The 23,104-nt window shown below is 44.8% G+C and overlaps 2 protein-coding genes across 2 annotated transcripts in view; one reads left to right on the top strand and one right to left on the bottom strand.

Annotated features, from left to right (window-relative positions):
* Positions 1–1,429: 1,429 nt before the first annotated feature.
* On the bottom strand, positions 1,430–1,698 carry LOC127197897 (protein BRAWNIN-like). The gene is given in 2 exon segments (XM_051155730.1): positions 1,430–1,612; positions 1,615–1,698. Coding segments are annotated over 2 exon segments (267 nt in total).
* A 10,116-nt stretch (positions 1,699–11,814) lies between these two features.
* Cul5 (cullin 5) overlaps positions 11,815–23,104 on the top strand; it is a 45,875-nt gene continuing 34,585 nt past the window's right edge. Inside the window, exon 1 of the mRNA XM_051156468.1 lies at positions 11,815–11,911. Within this exon, the coding sequence (XP_051012425.1) occupies positions 11,888–11,911 (24 nt within the window). The 5' untranslated portion in view covers positions 11,815–11,887. The remainder of the gene's footprint in view (positions 11,912–23,104) is intronic.

The following is a 23,104-nucleotide window of genomic DNA, read 5'->3' as shown; positions in this document are numbered from 1 at the left end:
TTTACATGTGAAATCTAAAACAATAGAGCTCATATATAGAGAGATGATAATGTTAGCTACTAAAGGCTAGGAATGGGAGGAAATGGAGAAGTTACAGACTAAAAAGGTACAATCATTCAACTAGACAAGAGGAATGAACAATAAATATGACAGAAGATAATGTGTGTTAGGTTGGTTAATAATTCCACATTGTGCACATACGTCATGGCGTTTCTTTGTATCCCATAAATGTATGCAGTTTAACTAATAGTCATGGTTTTCTTTTCATTTTTCAAGACAGGGTTTCTCAGTGTAGCCTTGGCTATCCTGGAACTCCCTCTATAGACCAGGCTGGCCCTTGAACTCACAGAGAGCCTCTTGCCTCTGCCTTCCAAGTGCTGGGATTAAAGGTAAGCACCATCACTATGCAGCCCAATGTTCAATTTTCAAAAGCTAGCCATCACAGATACCATGACTAATCACTCCTCTATGGAGCTGCAGAACAGCCACAGCTGGCTGCCCTCTGAACTTACATACATTATGACTGTAACCACGTGTCTCTACTGTTGCTGCTCCTATCAGTAAACCTCTGTGATGACCTCTCCTGTCACCAGCCATGGCTTACAGAAGAGAGCTACAGTGACCCTGGAGAGACAGAGAGAAAGACAGAGAGAGAGAGAGGGAGGGAGGGAGGGAGGGATTTCACTGCTTTTTCTGCAGCCCATAGGTATTTGGAGAGCCTCTCACTTTACATAGCAAATCCATTTAGCATGATCAATTTTCTGGGCCTGTTAAGCCCTTGTTTCTACTGTCATGGCAGTTCTAACATTCCAACTGCACTTAATGTGGACAGCATTCTCTGCCTTCCAGGGTCATCCTGGGGAAAAGTTGGCACTATCTTCTAGGATTCTCACCACAGTATTAAATTTAATATTCCTAAAAATGCTCCCAAATTAAGAAAATCTCCTTTATTTAACCCTCCTCCCCTTTCCCTAGCCCTGATCAAGTAAGTGCCTTTAAAAAAAAACCAGTGGTACCTGGCAGTCGTGGTACACAGCTTCAAAGGCAAGCAGATCTCTGAATTGGAGGCCAGCCTGGTCTACAGAGTGAGTTCCAGGACAGATGGATAGCTAGGGCAACCCAGAGAAGCCCAGCTCCCATCAACCAGCATTTCTGCCTTTGGATTAGGTGGGGTTTTATTTGTTTGTTTGTTTGTTTGTTGTTGTTTTGTTTTGTTTGGTTGGGTTTTTGAGACAGGGTTCTCTGTGTTATCCTTGGCTGTCCTGGGATGACTTTGTAGATCAAGCTGGCCTCGAACCCACAGCGATCCGTCTGCCTCTGCCTCCTGAGCGCTGGGATTAAAGGCTTGAGCCGCCACGCCCTGCTGGATTAGGTATTTTAAGAAGTAGCTTTACTCAATAAACTTAAAAATGCATATTTAAAACATTATTCACAGAATTTTTGGCATAACTGTATTTTGAAGTTTCTGCTCCTGTGAAACCCAAGGTTCATGGTGTCTCTCTTTCAGCCCCAAAAGTTTTGTTTTGAATTCTCCAGGCTTTGGTGGAATCTCAGATACTGTCAGGTCAGGCCGGTAGTACCAGTGCACCACCTGGACCCCAGCGGCAGCTCGCCCATGGCCTAGAGGCTGGAGGAGAGAATTTTCGAGATGGACCCGGGCATGCCCCCGGGGCGTGGCGGAAAACCTGAAGTGCACATGCGCGGGACAACAGGTCAAAGGTTCCTTCAAGAGCCAGAGACAACCTTCAACGAGTAGGAACCCAAGTGCTTTTACAGCCCCTTTTGAAAATATTTTTTAGCTGGCTTGTCAAGTTTCTAGCGGGGGGGGGGGCGGGGGCGGGAAGAAGACATATTTTATTGCAATTTTGATAAATACACAGATTAAGTTTGGAGAAATCACATCAAAGATAAACGGGACAAGATGTTCCTGCTGGTCTGAGCTGCTTCTCTTCTGAACCGTAGAAGTTGAAGGGGAAGTTGTGCTTCTCAGCTACTCTACCTGTGAGGCAGAGAACGTTTAATAAAGACAAGAGACGGCGAGAAATGACCCTTTCAAGATAAAGTGCCCGTGTTGCAGCTTACGACCGCGTTATGCTTGTTCTCAATTGCTTCATAACTAGCACTTAGAATGACTCTTTCTGAAATCATCAACACATCGTATTGATGTTAGACAGACAGACGTCTAAAGGCAGCTCGATGAAGCAGGAGTCTCAAGCAGGATGGATCCTGTTTCAACAATGCACCAGGCTTGGAAGACTCAAAGAACAACCCACAAAGGAGGAGGGGGCCTGTGAGATGGCTGCCAATCATTGTGTAGTCTTGGCTGTCCTAGACTCGCTTTGTAGACCGGGCTGGCCTCGAACTCACAGCGATCTGCCTGCCTCTGCCTCCTGAGTGCTGGGATTAAAGGTGTGCACCACTGTGCCCTGCTCTATTTTCTGTTTTCTATTCAGTGCTAATTAGACTAACTAAATTTGTTTGGATTTTTCTGGTCCTAGAAAAGTAGATAATTAGTTGTGCAATTATGGATAGGAAAACAAGCCTTAGACGCACTGGGAAGCCAGGTTCCTCTTTACTCCTAACACTGGGGAGGCTGAAGCAGGTAGATTTCCGGTTCCAGGCCTGTCAGAGCTATGGAGAGAGACCCTGTCTCAATACTCCACCCCACCCAGCAAAGCAGGAAGTGCTGGGTATGTGTTTGAATTTGTCCTCTTATTGTATAAGTCCAGGTGACCACAGAGGTAAACTGTGCATCTCAATCACTGCAAGCTGGACAGTGGCCATTGGAGGGTACCAGAGTGTAAGGTTGAAGAACACGGCCCTAAAATTCCTGATTTGAGATGGAGTAACCCTGACAGGGACACTGAGCCAAAGAGGTCTAGAGGGTAAACAGAGAAGTCAAATAGAAACATCAGAAAACCTAGAACAATTTCCAGCTTTATCACTCTTCTCCTCCAGGAAGAGGGCTAGAGGACATCAGGAGACTGAGGCGGGAATCGTCCACCTTTGTGTGGATAAGGGGCAGAGAGGAACTAGGCTTTGCTTAGGCCAGCTCAGGGCAGAAGGGAAGAATCAGGTTTGGAAGCAAAGGCTCTGCTTTGCAGAGTAAGGTTCACATCTGGAGCCTTTTTTTTTTTTTTTTTTTTTTTTTTTTTTTTTTTTTTTGCCTCTGTTTTCTTTGATGTTTTTCTCCTGAAATCTTCCTTCAGACAGAATAAGCAGTCAGTCACAAATTGGAGCCCCAGTTATGTCAGTCACCCATACTATGGCAGAAGATAATCAGCCTTTAAGAAAGCTCAGGGGCTGCCAGTTGGCTAACAGAAAAGGTCAGGGGAAATATGTTTGTTCCAGAGACCGTACATGAGCTTTCAAGTTATGATATTCTGGTATCTGTTACTGGCATATTTGGAACCTTTAAACATTTTTCTAATATTTAGTTTTTGAACATTGCCTCCTGCTACATAAATAGTATTATTTTTTTTTAACAGTAGCTCATGAAGAACCTTGAAAGAATTGATGACTCTTTAACAGTTACTTTGAGAAGACTAGCCACAAAGAAGTCAGCTCCATGTTAGCCCATGTTAACCCTGAGCCCTGGCTATCTTCTAGCAAGGGTCAGGCGAAGTGCCAAACTTGTAATGTTTACAGCCTTATGTTCCTCTTCAAAGGAGATGAGGTTACCCTCAGTCAGGACACCCCTCATTCAGACACTTGGAAACTACCTCCCTTCCAATACTATCTTTCTTTCTTCTCCTTCTATGGCCTATATCTGCAAACACTTCCAAGCTTCTAAGTCTGGACACCTCCAAGTTATGGCTCTTTCTGCATCTCTCTCATGAACTGGTCCATGCAGCACCAAACTTGGAGTTGTTTCTGGGACTTCTTTGCTTTTCACTGCCTCTTCCCGGTCCCATTATCTTCCAGTCTTTTTAAACAATTTATTTACTTTTTATATACATTGGTGTTTTGCCTGCATATATATCTGTGTGAGGGTGTTGGAACCCTGGAGCAGGAGTGACAGACAGTTGTGAGCTGCCATGTGGGTACTGGGACTCGAACCCGGATCCTCTGCAAGAGTAGTCAGTGCTCTTAACTGCTGAGCCATCTCTCCAGCCTAATTTTCTAGTCTTTTTTTTTTAAATCATAATCACAACTATTTGGCCAAGGTTTTCTTAGGTAGCCCAGGCTCATACTCCCGCCTTAATCTCTGGAATCCTCCTGCCTCAGCTTCCCAAGTGCATGTGCCACTGTACCTCACTCAATGCTCATCATTTTCTCCCCACTTCTTTGGCTTTTCAAGTCAGGGTTTCCCTGTGTAGCCTTGGCTCTCCTGGGCTCACTTTGTAGACCAGGCTGGCCTTGAACTCACAGAGATCTATCTGCCTCTGCCTCCCCGTGTGCTGGGATTACAAGTGTGCACCACTGCACCTGGCTGCATCACTGTCTCTTTTTTTAAAAAAAATGTTTTAAGGAAGGGCCGGGTGTGGTGGCCCTTTGAGTCTTGAGTTAATAGCATAACTCCATTAACTTCTACTTGCACAGTCATGTACAGACCCTTCCAGGTCATCTGCATTCATTCCTTAATGGAATTAGGTGTTGACACCACTGTCATTGTCTCCAACAAATTCCTTGTCGTAATTCTTTATTATTTCAATATCTGTGTTGTGGGTTATTAATATGCTACTGTTTCAATAAAAAGTTCTCATTTCTTTTCTTTCTTTCTTTCTTTCTTTCTTTCTTTCTTTTTCTTCCCTGAGGTGCATGTTTGTGGTTGAGTGTAGGTGCCAGGGAGCTTAGATGGAGGTCACAGGACAAACAACCCTGAGAGTCCATCTTCTTCTTCCACTTTGCTTGAGGCAGGGTCTTTTTTTTTTTTTTTAATTTTTTAAATTTTTAAATTTTTTTATATTTTGTTTTTTCGAGACAGGGTTTCTCTGTGTAGCCTTGACTGTCCTGGACTCACTTTGTAGACCAGGCTGGCCTTGAACTCACAGCGATCAGAGGCAAGGTCTTTTTTATTTTGCTACTCTGCTTCATACTCTAGACTTGCTGACCCTTGAGCTCCGAGAGATTTTTCTGGCTGTCTGCTCCCCATTTTTTGTTGTAGGAACAGCATGATTACAGACATTATCACGTGCAACTTTTACATTGGTTCCAGGGATCCAGACTTAGGTGACCAGCCTTGTGCGACACAAGCTTTGAGCCACTGAGCTAACCTCCCAGCCTACTAAAGCAGTTCCAGGGGCCTAAACTCAGGCCACGGGCCTATGTGACAAAAGCTCTTAGCTACTGAGCTATCTTCCCAGCCCAGTAGAATGGTTGTTTGTTTTAAGGCAGTGCTTGGGACAAGTGATCTCAAGCCAAATAACTCAGGTGGCAGGAACAAAAGTAGGAGAGTAAGCTGGGGAGGAAGAGTTAATGAGCTTAGAGGTGTGCTGCTAAGGTCACTAAGATGAACAAAAGGAATCAAACCCAGTGAGTCCCCTGGTAATCATTCTGAGAACCCCAGAACATCATATACCAGAAGACTAAGGACTACACTGGCTAGTCCCTGCTAGTCCTGGAAACATTTGCTTCCTCAGATTTTACTGAACTTGCATGTGACCCTTGTGTGATTCTGGAACTTGAGGGAAGACCCCAAAGAACAGTCCTTGTTGGGTGGCACGTTGTTACAGGGAATTTGATCTCACACAGAATGTTCACCACAGTGGCATATGACTGGCCACCAAACATATTTGGATGCCTGACTTCTCAGGTCTCAGATCTGCTTTCCAAGTGTTCTCTTTCTTGAGCACAGTTTAGCCTTTTGGCTACTCCTGTTAAGAGCCTGCACCCATTTCACCCTCCTATGGCTGTCTCCTGTCTTTCCAGCTGGGGCTCTCTCATTTTATAACTTCCTCACCTGATTCCAGCATTTTCACCCTTCACCTAATTCAAGTCCGATAGTTGATCATCATCTTTACTCCCCTGCACGTTTGCTCAATTCCCATCATTTTCACTCAGCAAAACTGCCACCTTAGTTACTACAAGCCTATTGTATTCCTACGTGGGGTCTCTACCTAACTGAATATAGCTACAGAATCAGACAAACCTACCACTTGTATGCTTTTAAGACACTGGGTTAGAGAGGTTAGAGTAAGGGGTAGTCAAGAAGTGTGGGAGGAGCCACAGATGCTGAGACTTGTCCCAGGTTTCTTGGGAGACATAACAGTAAGAAAGGGATGAAGGCAGCCACAGTGCTAAACAGATGGCCACACTGGATCTACCCAGGAAGGAGAGAACAATGAATCCTGCTGTTCAGCTCCCTTTCTCCTTTTTCTTCAAGGTAGTGTTGGAGGAAGGTCCAACTGTGTTTTCAGCTGCTGATTTCACTGCCTTGAGATCTGGTTACTGCCTGGCCATGGGCATTGTTAGGAATGCTGAGCTATCTCCCGAAACCATGTGATGATAAGGAATATTTCCCAATTATCCCTGATTGGTTAAATAAAGATGCTGAAGCCTAGGACTGGGCAGAAGAGAGGGAGGCAAAGTCTGAGGTGCTCCTGGTTGGGTTTAAGAGAGGAGAAGCAGAAGACAGAATGTAAGAGGAGGAAGCCGGAAAGAGAGAGGATTGCCACGAGGCAAGATGGGGATGAGCAGCTGGGCGTGGTGGCGCACACCTTTAATCCCAGCACTCGGGAGGCAGAGGCAGGCAGATATCTGAGTTCAAGGCCAGCCTGGTCTACAGAGTGAGTTCCAGGACAGCCAAGGCTAAACAAAAACCCTTTCTCAAAAACAAAAACAAAAACCGGGCGTGGTGGTGTACACCTTTAATCCCAGCACTCAGGAGGCAGAGGCAAGTGGATCTCTTTTGAGTTCCATCCTTGCCTGGTCTACAAAGCTCCAGGACAGCCAGGGCTGTTACACAGAGAAACCCTGTCTCGAAAAACAAAACAAATTAACAATTACACTAACCTTGTTTTTGTGTGTTTGCTTGTTTTTTGTTTTGCTTCTGGTGTGTGTGTGGGGGGGGGGTGTGTGAATGGGGGGGGCAGACAGAGGTAACAGGCTGGTCTTGAACTCACTATGTAGCTGAGGATGAAATTGAATTCCTGATCCTTTTGCCTCGTTAGAATTGTAGGTTGGCAGCACCACTATGTCTGACCTATGTGAATGTTCAGCAAGCACTCTACCAACTGAGTTATACTCTTTTGATAAAACTAAAACAGACCATAGGATTTTTTTCAGGGTGTGCAGGACACTACACCCACACAGTCAGGAAGGTTTGGGGCAAATATACAGGGCCAAGGGTGGGCTACCTCCTTGTGAGTTGTTGGTTAGGAAGGTCTCCTGAAGTATCTCCCCAACCTAACCCTGTCACCCCCTAGGCCTTGGTCTTGATCTTATACTAAGAAAGTGATGTGTGTGAGCGGGCATGGTGGCGCAGGCTTTAATCTCGTAACGCCGAGATCGCTCAGTGTAATGCTGAGATCACCCAGATCGTGAGACCCTCCAAAAAAGACCACTAGGACTCGATACCGGTGCGACAAACAGGGCCCTGTAGTACGGGCTCAGAGCTTCAGATCACAATCCTTTCTGATGCATGTGATCCTCAACTTCAAGGGCAATGGACTTAAAAAGAGAAGTGTGGGTGGGTGGGGGGTGGGTCTCAGGAACGTTGATCTTTAGGCAGGCTGGGTGGAGGCTGAGTCTGGAGTGAAGTCTTTTTATAAAACATTGGGGCCCAATTGTATGTAATCACTCCGGTGGAGTTTCTGGGGACTGCTGGCAGGTGTCATTCCCAGAATACAGGGAGAAGGGTCACCTAGGGGACAAGTTCTCATACAGACCATCATTAATGGCAGAATATACATTAAATATAGAATTCGGCATTACTTTTGCCCTTACAATCTCAGCACTTGAGGCAGAGGCAGGAGGATCTCTGTGAGTTTTAGGCCAGCCTAGTCTACAGAGTGAGTCCAGGACAGCAAGAGCTGTTACAAGAGAAACCTTGTCTCCAAAAAAACAAAATAAGTAAATAAATAAAAATAATGTTATGTGCCTATCACTTGGTGTGTAGTGGCATGACTGTTAGGAGTGTAAACAACTAATTTCCAACTGGATTTAAGGTCTGCCCCACAAGAAAACTTACAAGAATTGCTATAAGGATAAAATGCCAGTGGCTGGGAATGTTTTAGGCCCCAGTGGGGAAGCAGCTGCTACTATGTTGTTAAATGGGTATTGTGTGCCTATTAAATTCCCTCCTAAACATTTGCGATTATATACATAATTACTGCCATTGTCAGCCTAGCATGACCTGGAGGGATTTTTTTTTTTTTGTCCTGCAGCATACTGAGGAGACTCATTAGCCAGTTAGTTAACCTCCTGTGAATAGCTGTTGCTGTGGCCCAGCGGCCCAGAGTTTAACTACCAATGGAAGATAACAGGAACTCATGACACCCCCTCTTCCCCAAATACACGCTCCGAGAGCATCACAGAAAAGAGGATGGAAAGATAAGCCAGAGGAAGGGATGGCATGTTTTGTAGCTACTTGCTCCTTACTGAAACTTTTTCTTCCTAAAGGGAGGAGGGAGGCTAATGAGATCCAAGTAGCAAAATGTGGAAAGGTCAAGGGTCAAAAAGTTGCAGAAACCCCGTGTTCTGTATGGTCCAGAGAATGAGGCACGATGGCTAGACTTTCCATGTTCAAGGAGCAAGTTTATTAAATCTACAGCACAAAAAAGTAAAAGAATAAGTAGGAAGTAGTAGATAATATCCAGCGAGGCAACCGGAGTAGCTCACCTGAGAACGCAAGCAACATCAAATCCAGGGCTCACAAACACCCAACAGATGCCAACTGTGGAAGTCCCACTGAGGCTGTCAGCAGGAGTTACCACTCGGCGGGCCTGGCCAAAGCAGGATGTCTACAGTAAAGGTTTCTTGGTACAAGAACAAATAGCTGCAGAGAGAGAACATCCTCCAGTCCGGTGATTACAAATCACCAGCCGAAATTTACTGAGGAAGTTGAGGCAGTCAGTTTCTGACTGAACTTTCTCGCTATGGATGAACCGCCCATGGCTGAAGTCACAGCTCCCTATCCCCACTGTGATAGAGACACCATGACCAGGACAACTCTTGTAAAGGAGAACATTTCACTGGGGCTGGCTTACTGGGTAAGAGGTTTAGTATATTGTCACTGCTGGAGGCACACGGTGCTCAGGCAGACATGGTGCTGGAGGGTCAGCCAGCAGCAGGAAGAGATAATGTCACTAGGACGGACTTGAACTTCTGAAACCTCAAAGCCTCCTCCAACAAGGCCACAGTTCCTGATAGTGCCACTCCCCTGTGACCAACACTCAAATCTACAAGTTTATGGAAGCCATTCTTTTTTTTTTTTTTTTTAATATTTTATTTAACTTTAATCTATGCACATTGGTGTGAGGGTGTCAGATCTTGGAGTTACAGACAGTTGTGAGTTTGCCATGTGGGTGCTGGGAATTGAACCCGGGTCCTTCGGAAGAGCAGGCAGTGCTCTTAACCACTGAGCCACCTCTCCAGCCCCATGGAAGCCATTCTTATCCAAACCACACCACAGAGACATTTTTATGTTGTGGGATAACACTAGTAATCTTTTTTGTTTGTTTTTTCAGACAGGGTTTCTCTGTATAGCCTTGACTGTCCTGGACTCTTTTTGTAGACCAGGTTGGCCTTGAACTCACTGTGATCCACCTGCCTCTGCCTCCCAAGTGCTGGGATTAAAGGTGTGCACCACCACCACTCGGCCACACTAGTAATCTTGTTTGGAAAAAGTCTACTTCCTATGTTCTCAGAGACACATTTTTGAAAAACTCTTAGGAACTTGCTGTTTTCCTTTCTCCTTGCTACAGCCAGGGGGCCGGTTTTGGAGGAAATAGGGAGGGCCTTCAGGGTCCCAGAGTTGTTTCTAACTAGCTTAAACATGACCGTTTGCCAGTATCATCAACATCACATTTATGAACCCCAAGGCTTATCAGGCTCTTCTTCAAGGTTGTAGATGCAGTCACAGCAGTAACTATCTCTGAGGGAAACTCCCGTGCTGGGAGGTTTGAGAGTATATCATTGTTGAGTCCTCACCCACCCACGGTGGGGTGAGCTTGTCAGTGATGCAATAACCTTTGAGTCAGCCATGCTCCTGTAAGTAACCCCAGCCAACTATGGCTCATTGAGCTGGACTTGGGTGGAGTTTTCTTTGGTCTTTTTGTTCAGGTTCCCTAGCAAATACTGATTCCCTGATACTCATTGAATGACTTTTCATTATCCTAGCAAATGCGATTCTAAGCATCCATTCTTCAAAAATAACACGATTTTGAGAAATTTCCCCCTTGTATCTCTGGTTGTGAGCCTAGCCTTTAACGGGTGAACCATCTCTCCAGCTCATGTTCCCTCTTTTTGTTTTTTTGATACAGGGTTTCTCTGTGTAGCCTTGACTGTCCTGGACTCCCTTTGTAGACTAGGCTGGCCTCGAATTCACAGAGATCCGTCTGGCTTTGCCTCCCGAGTGCTGGGATTAAAGGTGTGCACCACCACGCCTGGCTTTTCCCCTTTCTTAAAAAAAAAAAAAAAAAAAAAAGCTTACTTTTCGTTATATGTATATCTCTCTATGTGCTTGTGAGTAAAGAGGCCTTCAGAGGCCAGAAGCACTAGATCCCTGTAGATTTGGAGCTAACGGTTGTGAGCCACCAAATGTGGATGTTGGGAACAGAATTCAAGGATGCTATCAGAGTGCAGCGTGTGTTCTTAATCCCTGAATCATCTCTCTGGCCCATTCTCGTGGTTCTGCCGGGCACTGAGCCAAAAGTGCACGCTTTTCTGCTGGAAGGTCCAATGCCATCGATCTCAGAAGGAAAAGAATGAACCGCAGTATCTAAGTTTGCTACCCTTAGGAATGTTGAGTTCAAGGCCAGCCTGGTCTACAGATCAAGTTCAGGTACAGCCAAGGCTACATAGAGAAACCCTGTCAAAACCCTAAACTTGTATAATACATTAAACTTGTAACAGCTAAGATGTGAGATCCCTATATAAATTAATCGTCTCTTCCTTTGATCAGAGAGAGAGATTCGTGATCTGAAGACAGTGTAGAATCCAAGACTAATAATCCCTTTTTGAATAAGCCGGGCATTTTTAGCAGAATGATAATAGTTAGCACGTTTGTGCATTCAATCACTAAACAAATAATTACTGGGCGCCTTCGTCCTGTCAGTCTTTAAGGAGGACAGCAGTAAAAGAGCTAATCTAATCCAGAGCTTTGAAATCGCCGTGCCCGGATCTGGGGCGAGTGAGTGAAGGCGGAGCCGGTTCCGGCCAGCAGAGGGCGCGCCCCCACCCTATGCGCGGCTACCGGAGCCGGCGGCTCGCAGTCGCCTGGGTTGCTCCCGAGCACGCCCCCCCCCCCCGCCCGCCGCCGCCGTCACGTGACGCCGCCACGGAACCCGGGGTGCGGGGCCTAAGCCGAGCTAAAGTCGTTGCCGGCGGCCGCTGCGGCTGCAACCCGAGAGGCACACCCGGAGACGAGTGGGGGAAGGCCCGGGGAAGTCGATGGTGCCTCTTCCCAGGCAGGCCGGCTCCTGGTCCCTCGCCACCACCATTCGCCGCTCGCGTCTCCTTCTGCGTTTGCATGCGCTCTCTCGCGTGGGCAGGCCGCGGTGACCATGTAGCGGGAAAGCCTGAGGAAGCACGGCTGCCCCGGACGAGCTCAGCGCTGACGGCACGCCGCTCCGGCGCGTCCCCTACGCTTCCCCCCGCTAGCTCCACCACATCCCCGCCGCGGCCCGCCGGGTCCTGCTGGGATCTCCGGCCTCTCCGGGGGGAGGCCTGTCCCCGAGCGCCGCCAATTCTCGCCGCGTCTCGCGAGAGTCCAAGTTGAAGGAACATGGCGACGTCTAATCTGTTAAAGGTAAGCCCCTGACTGCAGCCCGGCTTCTGCTCGGCGACCCCGCGCTCGGCTCCCGGGGTGGGGGAAAGGGCCGGGCTCCGAGTGAGCGGCGAGGTGTGTGTGTGTATGTGTGTGTGTGTGTGTGTGTGTTTCAGGGCTTGTCTGCCGGAAGGGGAGCCCGGGGTGGTTGTCCCCGAACACCCCGAAGCCGGGGCCCTGGCCTGGGGTCCAGAGGCTCCGGGGATTCCTCCCGCCGGCTGACTTGACTTGGAGCGATGCTCATCAAAGGGACCTACTCAGGCTTGGAGCGAGAGCAGTGTTGCTGAGCCCTCACCGACCTCGCCATTGTGACTCCTAGGAGCCGTTTCTTCCCAATCAAGTGTCAGAGACATCATAGGGAGGGGGAAAAAAAAAAAGAATCCCAACAAAATGCCACTTAGCAGGTTTCAATGGTTAGACCCTCCCCTCCCCCAGTTCCTTAATTTCTGCTCACATTTTGTCTGCAGGAAATGCGAGTCAGACAGCAGTGCCTCCCACTCCCCCCTCCCCTTTCTGCATGTTACCCCTAACCCTCCAGTTCTCTCATGACTTCATATTTCCACCTTTTTTTTTGTTTTTTTGTTTCTTGACTCTCCTATAGGACATCAGATGGCACCAACCGATGCTACCATCATTTGAGGATGTAAAAAAGTTTGTTCGTCGTCTTCTTTTTCTTTCTTTTCCTTTCTTTCTTTCTTTCTTTCTTTCTTTCTTTCTTTCTTTCTTTCTTTCTTTCTTTTATCACAGAAAGCGTTGACAAGTTTTAAATACCAAGAGAGGCCCAGAGGGGCAGATCCTGGATCATCAGCTAAAAAGTTAGGAAAGGACTGAGAAAGATGGGGCGTGCTTGTGGTTTTTTTTTTTTTTTTTTTTTTTTTTTTTTTTTAGTAAAAATCCTGTACTAAAAGTACTAACTGAGGCTGGGCGTGGTGGCCTGTAATCCCAGCACTCCGGAGGCAGAGGCAGGCGGATCGCTGTGAGTTCGAGGCCAGCCTGGTCTACAAAGTGAGTCCAGGACAGCCAGGACTACACAGAGAAACCCTGTCTCGAAAACTAAAAACAAACAAAAAGTACTAACTGAAATGGGGGTAGTGAGTGTCTGAGGGAAAATAGACACTGTGTTCTCAGGCTGTGTAAATTAATAATAATAATAATAACATAAAAGACACACCCCACAAGGTTAGGGGAAAAAAGTATTGTAACTTCATGACAATACATTGGAAAAAGCCAGTAAGTGACTCAGTGAAATCAGATGCCAGAAATACACATTTTCAACAAGATTGTTTTATGAAATAATGACTTGGGAAGTGGGAAAATAAAGATACTTTAAATGATTATGTAGTATATGATCTACCTACCTATCTATTTATCTTTGAGGTGGATCTTCGTTGCTTTGGCTGGCCTTGGTCCTCACTATGTAGACAGGCCGGTATTGAACTCAGAGGTTTGCCTGCCTCTGCCTCCAAAGTGCTGGGATTAAAGGTGTGCCCTACCAGGCCTGGGTTATAGTCTGATTTTAGGTAGATAGAACTGGTGTAATATAATTGACATAATAAACAGACTTAACTTCACCGCTGTTAATACCTTGAGGGCTTCCTGGGGAGCGGCCAAATTAGCCTACTTTTTTCTTTTTGGATTGGTATATTGGCTTAATACAGAAATGCCTTGGAAAATCAAAGAGAAGATTAACATGTCCAGTGGTCAGAAAGGAGAAATGTAGGCCAGACAAGAACACACTTTGAGTTACCACCAGATCTTTCAAGTGTACCCGAAACATTTAATCCTAGTTTACTTGTGACTTGAAGAAAGGTAGTGTTTTTTGTTTTTCATTTGTTCGAGGGTGGGTCTTTTGTTTTTGTTGTTGACAGAGTTCAGAGAAATAATTAATACTTAAAAAAAAATAAGATTAGAAATTTTTGTGTATGTGTGTTTTTTGTTTTTTGAGACAAGGTTTCTCTGTGTAGCCTTGGCTGTCCTAGACTTGCTTTGTAGACCAGGCTAGCCTCAAACTCACAGTGATCTGCCTGCCTCCGCCTCCCCAGTGCTGGGATTATATAGGCTTGCCCCACCACACCCGGTTTAGATTAGAAACTTTCTTAATGAAATTTGTAAGAATCCAGTACAGTAAGACATGCTTTTATATGGGAATTTTATTTTTATTTGGGATTGTGTTTTCTGGTTAGACCAAGTGAGCTGTCATTGGACCTTGGAAATCTTTTGAGCCTAGGAAGATATGTGTTTGCATTTTGACATACAGTTACCAACTAGCTAGGGGAATTAAATCTCTTGACCCCTTTTCACATGGGTGCTTTCTCTGTTTTTTCCTTACACAGCCTATCTGTAGAACATTTCTAGCAATCTGATAGCACCAGTCCATCTTGTTTTAGATTACTTCTGACACTTAATTCTGCTTGTTTCATTTTTTATGCAGTCATCTGGGCTCAGTGCTCATTTTGTTCATTTCCAGTTGATCTTCCTACTCCAAACAGCAATTGTTCCAATGTTTTCACATCTCTCAGGTCTTAGCACATTACCTAGCAATGTAGACATGTATTTCCCTCGGCCAATAGCACACATTTTTGTAGTTTTGTCATATTACAGTAGCTGTTTTTCAAGTTGCCTTCCACCTGTTAGGACTTCATTGTCCTCCTGGGACTTGGTAGCACATCTCCATCCCTGCTGCTCTTGTTTTTTCTTCGTCGCTTTCCATCACTTCTCTAACTAAGAACATTTGTATCTTGTGTAAACTTACCGAGTACACGGCTACGACTTTGCCATGTGCTGCTTTAAAGCTCCTCTTTCCTTAGTTTACCTCCCAGTTACCTTGACGCTGTCAGGTGTCAGAGCGCGGACAGTAGTATCGTGACTGCCAAGCCAGATTCTTCCTGATAAGTCCATCCAGCCTGGTATTATTGTTCATATGCTCTGTTTTTTCTCATTCTTGTATGATTATTTCCTCGCTCTCCTCCTCCTCCTCCTCTTCTTCTTTTTACCTCTTTTTTTGCTAATATCCAAATCACTTCTCTGGATTCCATCTTCAGCCTTTTGTATCTTTGTATTTTTTTGTTCTGTTACAGTCATAACACCTATTTTCCTAATTTTATTTCTTGGTGCCAATCTGAGCTCTAGACTCAAGTATGGCTCTAACCCTATCTATCACTTTTCTTGCTTAGCTGTACAGTCCATAGCTCCAATCATTTGAGACACTCCCAGTTGGATCTTCTTAAATAAGAAACTAAAAAAGAACTGAAATAGGAGGTACAGCTTTTTCTCAGCACAAATTTTTATCATTTGGGAAGAAAGCGAAAATATAAATGAGCAATTCTTTCTAAGTGTCTAGAGTATGTTCATCATTAAAGTTCTTTATTAGATGCCATCATGCAAGGTACCCTCCAGAATAATAAGACATGTATAGTAATGCCCGTGCTCTGTGGGAGTCTGTCAGACTCAAGGGGAACATGGTACTGATGGTTTTCTCTAAGGCAAAAGTTTCAGAAATGTTACTACGTGCTATATGGTACCTTACAGAATGAGGAAATACTTTTGATAGGATGGGTGAAGTTAGGAAGAGAGCATTAGAGCTGAATTGTGAAGAGTGAATATTCTGTGTTTGTGTATAGAAATGTGTGCACATGCATGTGCTTAAGTGTGGAAGCCAGAGGTCAGCGTCAGGTGTCGTTCCACCAGGGCTTGACATAGTGAACTTCACTTGCCTAGAGTTTACCAGTTAGCCTAGACTGCCTGGGAGGGAGCCCCAGGGACACGCCTGCCACTGTTTGACTAGCGCTGGGATGTAGTTTATATGTATAAACACCACTGTACTCGGTTTTTGTTTTGTTTTGTTTTTTATTTTTGGTTTTCCCTTTTCTTTTTTGTTTTTCAAGACAGAGTTTCTCTGTATAGTTTGGCTGTCCTGGAACTCACTCTGTAGATCAGCCTGGCCTTGAACTCACAGAGATCCACCTGCCTCTGCCTCCCTGATTGCTGGGATTATAGGTGGGCACCACCAACGCACAGCTTGCTTTTTTAAAATAAGGATTCTGGAAGATTGAACTCATGTGTTGTCATTTTTGTAAGGCATGCACTTACCAACTAAGTCATCACTGTTTTCTGAATATCTTTTGGAAATTTTATTTTTATTAGATATATTTATTTTATGCATATGAGCTTATAGGTACACCACGTGTATGCAGTGTTCAGAGGGGTGAGAATAGGACATTGGACTCCTTGGAGTTAAAGTTGATTGTGAGACACCATATGTGTGCTGAGAACTGAACCCAGATCCTCAGCAAGAGCAACAAGAAATCTTGATGGCTGAGCCATCCTTCCAGCCTCTGAGTCCCCTTCTGTAGGTGCTAATGAGGAGAACATTGGGGACAAATGGAGGCGCAGGCCGTGGATGGCGTTTCATCCTGTGTGGATGATGCACTGTGGAAGGAGCAGTTGCCTGATAGTAGCCTAGACTCTAAGGAGACAACAGAAGGGGAGAGCGGAAGGAAAGCCAGGGCAGTGTGAAAGGCCCTGCATTTTAGGAAAGCCAGGGCAGTGTGAAAGCCCCTGCATTTTAGGAAAGCCAGGGCAGGTGTGAAAGGCCCTGCATTTTAGGAAAGCCAGGGCAGTGTGAAAGGCCCTGCATTTTAGGAAAGCCAGGGCAGTGTGAAAGGCCCTGCATTTTAGGAAAGCCAGGGCAGGTGTGAAAGGCCCTGCATTTTAGGAAAGCCAGGGCAGGTGTGAAAGGCCCTGCATTTTAGGAAAGCCAGGGCAGTGTGAAAGCCCCTGCATTTTAGGAAAGCGGCGTTGAGGTTTCATGGGTAATGACCCAGATTTGAGAAATCTGAGTGCAGAGACACTGTGACACTGTTCAACCTGGCTTTGGTTCTTACATATAAAACTATCATATCTATTTTATGTGTATTTAAATTTGACTTGAGGGCTGTTGTGCTGATGACATATTCATTGAAACAAGTCATTTCAGCTATGGAAAACAAGTATAATTGTGTTGTGAGGTATTGACCAGAGAAGTTTGCTGGGACAGGTACTTAAGCCAACAGAAAGTCTTTATTAGTTGGCCAGCAACTACACTGGGTATTTGAGATCCCAGTGTAGCCCCAAGCCATTCTCAGGGTGAGTAAAAAAGCCATGTCCTGTGTACAATTGATCAGAAACATAACCTGTTCTCATATTAACTAGACAGTGGTGAACTAGGCAGACAAACATTCTTTATATAAACATTTTTTTTTTGTAGAGAAGAAAAGCAGTAAGCATGTAAGTAAACTATAAAAGATTGATAAATACAAAAGTATTGATAAATACTTTGAGACTAGAGGGTGAGAGCTGATAGCTGTGATGTTATTTGTTTTTGTGACAGGTCTCTCTCTGTATCTCTGACTATCGTGGACTCTCTGTAGACCACGGTGGCCTTGACATCCTCTTGCCTCTGCCTCCCAAGTGCTGTGCTTAAAGGTATGTGCCAGCACACCAGCTTATTGATAGCTCTTATTTTTGACTTAATGGTTAAAGAATGGCTTGGAGGCAATAGGATTGAGAACCCAGGACCTTGCTGAACAGGAAGCCAGGTGTATATTGACCAGAAAAGTTCTAATTCAGAGTCAGGAACATAGCTGGCTAGGGGCATGGATGTTATTCCAAGATTGTAGTTCAGCTAAAATGTAGACCTAGGCAATTCTTATTAAACATCTAAACTTATTAGGAACCTCATTAAAAATTGTCAGTCTTTAATTAGGGTTGATAGGAGTTGCTGCTTTGAGATGAGCATTTGAGAAATGTGAAGCTGCTTCCCTTCCTCCACTGTCTTACGCTAGAGCACGGCTGCATATGGGACTCAAACTCAGAGCTGTATAAATAGGGATCATTAACAGGAAAACTGTGATTAAGGATTATGAGAATCTCTGAAGTAAATCACAGAATTACCATAACCTATAGGTATTAACTAAAACGACTAGATCAGGGGGCTTTAGTGATCAGTCTCTTATTAGCAGATTAGAGGAAGGGAATTTAGAGTTATAGAAACTGACTACCAGAATTGGCAAAGAAGTATAATAAAAGAGGTGCATGTACCTGTCTTGTCTTTCTTTTCTTCCTCTCCTTTCCCTCTTAGAAAAATATTAAAATAAAAAAATAAAGTAAATTTAAAAAAGGAAAAATATTATATATCACATATATGTATATATGACATATATACACACATTTATGTATATGCATGCATATGTCATATATACTTATATGTATATGTATGTATATATCATATGTTGTTTGGTTTGGTTTGGTTTTTGGTTTCTTCAAGACAGGGTTTCTCTATGTAGCCTTGGTTGTCCTGGACTCTGTAGACCAGGCTGGCCTCAAACTCACCCATTCCCTCCATAACAGGGTTTCTCTGTGGAACAGCCCTGGCCTTGAACTTTGCTGGCCTTGAACTCACTGAGACCCGCCTACCTCTGCCTCCGAAGTATTGGGATTAAAGGTGTCTGCCACCACTGCCAGGCTCCCTTTTTTTCTTAACTGGATCTCATGTAGTGCGCACTGGTTTGAGTTCTCTATGTAGCCAAGGACAACCTTGAACTTCTGATATTTCTGTCTCTACTTCTTTGTTTTTGTTTTTGTTTTTTTGAGACAGGGTTTCTCTGTGTAGCCTTGGCTGTCCTAGACTCACTTTGTAGATCAGGCTGGCCTCTGCCTCCCAAGTGCTGGGATTAAAGGCGTGTATCACCACGCCCGGCCTGGCTCTACTTCTTAAATTCTGGGATTATGGGGATTAAATACTATGTTCTGCTTATCTGGTGCTGGAGATAGGCCCCCTGGGCTTTTTATTCTTAGCCCCAAGACAAGATTTTCTTAGGTATTTTCCTAGTTGTGTCACTGAAAGCCATTTGGTTCTTGCTTCGTTGTAGCAGGTTAATAGAGGTGTATAGGGTACAAAGTAGGTCAACTACATGGAGAGTACACCAGCCATGTCAAGGACAACTGGGGGTTGTCCAGTCTGTAAATATCTGAGGATCTGCTCTCATGGATGCCATTTGAAGTGTCTGATGATGGTAAGTAGAGAGACAAAGTCCTTAGAAAAGTCCTATAAAGTGCCGGGCATAGTGGCACATGCCTGTAATCCCAGCACTTGGGAGGCAGGTGGATCACTGTGAGTTTGATGCCAACCTGGTCTACAAAGCGAGTCTAGCACAGCTAAGATAACACCAAGAAACCCCCCCCCCCCCAAAAAAAAAGTCGTATAAAGGAACTTATATTGTAAGAATGTGAGTACTAGCTGGGTGTGCTGGCACACGCCTTTAATCCCAGCACGCCGGAGGCAGAGATGGGTGAGTTTGAGCCTGGTCTACAGAGTGAGTCTAGGACAGCCAAGTCTACACAGAGGGACCCTGTCTCAAAAAAAAAGTGAGTACTAAAGAAATTAATAGTATATTGCATGATTTTTAAAAATACATATATTTATTTCATTTTTAATTATCTGCCTGTGTGGATGTGAGTTTGTCAGTGTATTGTATGCATCAGTATGTGCACTTTAGGTACCTTGGGAGGCCAGATGAGAGCTTGATTGCCTGGGATCTCTGCAGGCAAGAGTTGTAGGTACTCTTAACTGCTGAGCCAGCTCACAGCCCCAAAATGTGTAACTTTCATCTTTCTCTTCTTCCCTCTACTTTTCTTCTTTTGAGCTAGAGTCGCACTGTGTTGCCCAGGCTGGTCTTGAACTCCTATGCTAAAGCGATTATTCTGCCTCAGTCTCCTAAATGCTAGGATCATGTGCATTCGCTACCTCAGCAAGGTGTGTATTCTTTTTGAAAGTCCTTTTGGGTAGGTGTGTAACTCAGTGGTTTAGCACATGCCCAGTATGTGTGAAGCCCAGCACCACACAAAACAAAACAGTGAAGTTGAACATTTAAGTCCTGCTAGCTGATCACAGTGTGATTACAGTAATAATGTCAGCACTCAGGGCCAAAGACCTGCCCAATAGGTAGGAAGACCTGGGCATTTAGCATTTGCTAAGGGCCCTGGGTTCAGTCCCCAGCACTACAGAACAAACAAAGCAAAGAGGGAGGAGTCCTACTTAGTTTGGATTAAATTTCAGTCCCATGGTCAGGAAAGCATTTATTTTACCTGGGCAGAACTTTGGCTTTTGATGTACTAGGAACTGAAGAAGGACTTTTTTAAAGGTTAGTTTGGTAAGGTCTCTCCGAAGTGATAGTGGAACTGAAACCCAGTCTGGTCTACAGAGTGTGTTCTAGGCTAGCCAGGGCCACATAAGGAGACCTTGCTTAAAAAAAAAAAAAAAGAACTGAATTCGGAGCTGCTCCTCCTCCACCATGCTGAACCATCTCTATCCCATCATCCTTTCCTTTGAAAAGTGTGTGAATGTTCAGCCTGCACGTATCTATGTGTATCACGTTCATGCTTCCCGGAGAGGTCTGAAGATGTGGCTCCCTTGGAACTGGAGTTAGGGATGGTTGTGAGCTGCCATGTGAGTGCTGGGAACTGAACCCAGGTCCCCTTTTAAGAGCAACAGGTGCTCTTAACCACTGAGCCAGCTTTCTAGCTCCAACTTTTTTTTAGGTTGTTATGTCTTTTTCACTCCAGTTTATGCTAATGCTGTACTTAGACAAGCCTTGAAGCCTCGACGTCTGGCTTTACTTCTTTTTGCATATCCCAGATGCTTAGTGTCAAGGATTCTATGTTACCATGGAAACAGCCTAGGCTCTCCCTACAGTTCAGTGTCTCCTGTCTCCAATTGCTCAGCTCAGGTCATTATACTCTCCTTTCAGATTCTACACCCAGCTTTGATCTCTGTCCTTGGTATGCTTTTTTGTTTTGTTTTGTTTTTCTTGCCTGCATGTATATTTTCAGTTTAAAAATGCTCATTTAAATCTTTATATATGATGTTTCTTTTGTGTCTGGTCTGCTGTCAAGTTTGATGTCAAGATTTTATTAGCATTATAAGATGAAATTGGTGTTTTCCTTCAATATTTTCAGGTAGGGTTCTAATGTACAGGTGACTGGGTTCTGAACTCTGTATCTGCTAATTCAACCAACAGTGGATCAAAATACAGATTTTTTTCCCCTTGTCACTTGATAATAATCCTGTCTTGAACAAATTTATTTATATAACATAGTATATTAAGAATTAGGTATAAGCTGGGCAATGGTGGTTGCACACCTTTAATCCCAGCACTTGGGAGGCAGAGGCAGGCAGATCTCTCAGTTTGAGGCCAGCCCGGTCTACAGAGTGGGTTCCAGAAAAACTCTTGTCTGGAAGGAAGGAAGGAAGGAAGGAAAGAAGGAAGGAGGACAAATGAACTAGAAGTAATCCAAAGATGGTTTAAAGATATGGAAGTTAATCGCAAAGCATTGTATCATTTTACCCAAGAGACTTGAACATTCGTAGATTTTTAGTATCCATGAAGGCGTGTGTGTGTGTGTGTGTGTGTGTGTGTGTGTGTGTGTGTGTGTGTGTGTGAGGGGTGGGGCAGGGAGGCAGAGAGGGAGGGAGGCAGGCAGGCAGGCAGGCAGGCAGGCGCATACCATGTGTGCGTGTGTGTAGGTGCAAAGGCCACAGGAGGATGTTGACTGCCCCGCCCTATTACTCTTCACGTTACTCTCTTGAGGCCCAGGGCATCTCACTGGACCAGGAGCTTGGTTAGTGGCTTGAAAGCCTCAGTGGCCTTCCTTTCTCTACCCTGCAGCACTGGCTTTATTGGCAAATTTGTGGCCATGCCTTGCTTTTCTGTTTTGTTTGTGTTGCTTTTTGTTTGTTTGATTGATTGATTGATTGATTTTTTTGGTTTTTTTAGACAGGGTGTCTTTGTGTAGTCTTGGCTGCCCTGAGCTCCCTTTGTAGACCAGGCTGGCCTCAAACTCATGGAGATCCTTTGCCTCTGCCTCCCAAGTACTGGAATTACAGGCATGTGCCACCATGACTGGCTTATGCCTTGCTTTTTATGTGGGTGGTGGAAATTTGAGCTCAGGTCTTTATTCTTTTACCCCAAGCACTGACGGCTGTACTTTGTGGGTTGTTTTTTTTTTTTAATTGCTGTTGTTGTGGGGGCAGTCTATGTGTCCTAGGGTCTCCGTAGCCATAGCTTGTCCTGGAATTCACTATATAGACCAGGCTGGCCTTGAACTCAAATTCACTTGCTTCTACCTCTCAAGTGCTAGGATTAGAGATGGGTCCCACCACACCTAGCCCCCCTCTTCTTTAAAGACTTTCATGTGCTGTGCACGTATGTGCACCATGTGCTTGGCTGGTATCCCTGGGAGCCTGAACAGGGTGTCGTCACCCTATAACTGCAGTTATAGACAGTTGTGAGTCACCATGGCTACTGGGAACTGAAAAGCAGCAAGTCCTTTTAACCGCTGAGCCATTTCTTCAGCCCAACAGCCACACAGTGTGAAGAGTTTAGTACAGTTACAAAATTAGAGGGTTCAGTCTCTCTGAAAGATACCTACTCATTTCCAACACCAGAAAGACTAAGGATTTACTGCAAGCTGGCATAATTACTGTTATTTGTTATATAGTGGCAACATCCAGTTCAAGATCAGGTAAAGGGAGAGGAGCACAGAATAGAGTCTAGGAGGCCAAAAGCTCAGCTTCTGCCATCCTCCCTGTAGTCTATACACATTTCTTTTCTGATGTCAGTGTATGACAGTATGTGAGAATCATGCCTAAGGAAGCCAGTCTAACTTATTTTCTGGTTGGTTTGTGTGGCATTTCTTCACAAAGATGTAAATGGTTGCTTTGTGTTCATGGGAACTTTGACTCTCTAGAGCCCTTCTCTAGATTACATTGTTAGCCAGTCTTTCTCAGTTGGCCAACCCCACTTTAAGACCACAGAGATGCAGCCAGTCTCCTACCAAAACAACGCTGGTTAGCTTATCCCTCACACAAGACCTAACGTTCTCAGGGTCATACTAGGTACACGTTCCAATTGTCCAGGGATTGTCTACCAGAAGAGCAAGGGCCACACACTTTAGAGCAAATTCTTTACTGCGCTCTCGGTCTCCATCTTGGTATTGCTTCTTCCCTCTCTTCCTAGAATTGAACCCAGGGCCTGGCGCACAGTGGTACTCTACTTTTAGTCTATAATTCTATCCCTCACTTGTGTTTATGGTTATTTTTCTCTGATTCCCTGTGAGAACTCTTCTGGAAAGCTGTTA

This window comes from Acomys russatus, chromosome 14 (genome assembly GCF_903995435.1).
Source record: "Acomys russatus chromosome 14, mAcoRus1.1, whole genome shotgun sequence".
Taxonomy (NCBI): Eukaryota; Metazoa; Chordata; class Mammalia; order Rodentia; family Muridae; genus Acomys; species Acomys russatus.
Note: the sequence above shows the minus strand (reverse complement) of the source record. Positions and strands in the feature narration are given on the sequence as shown.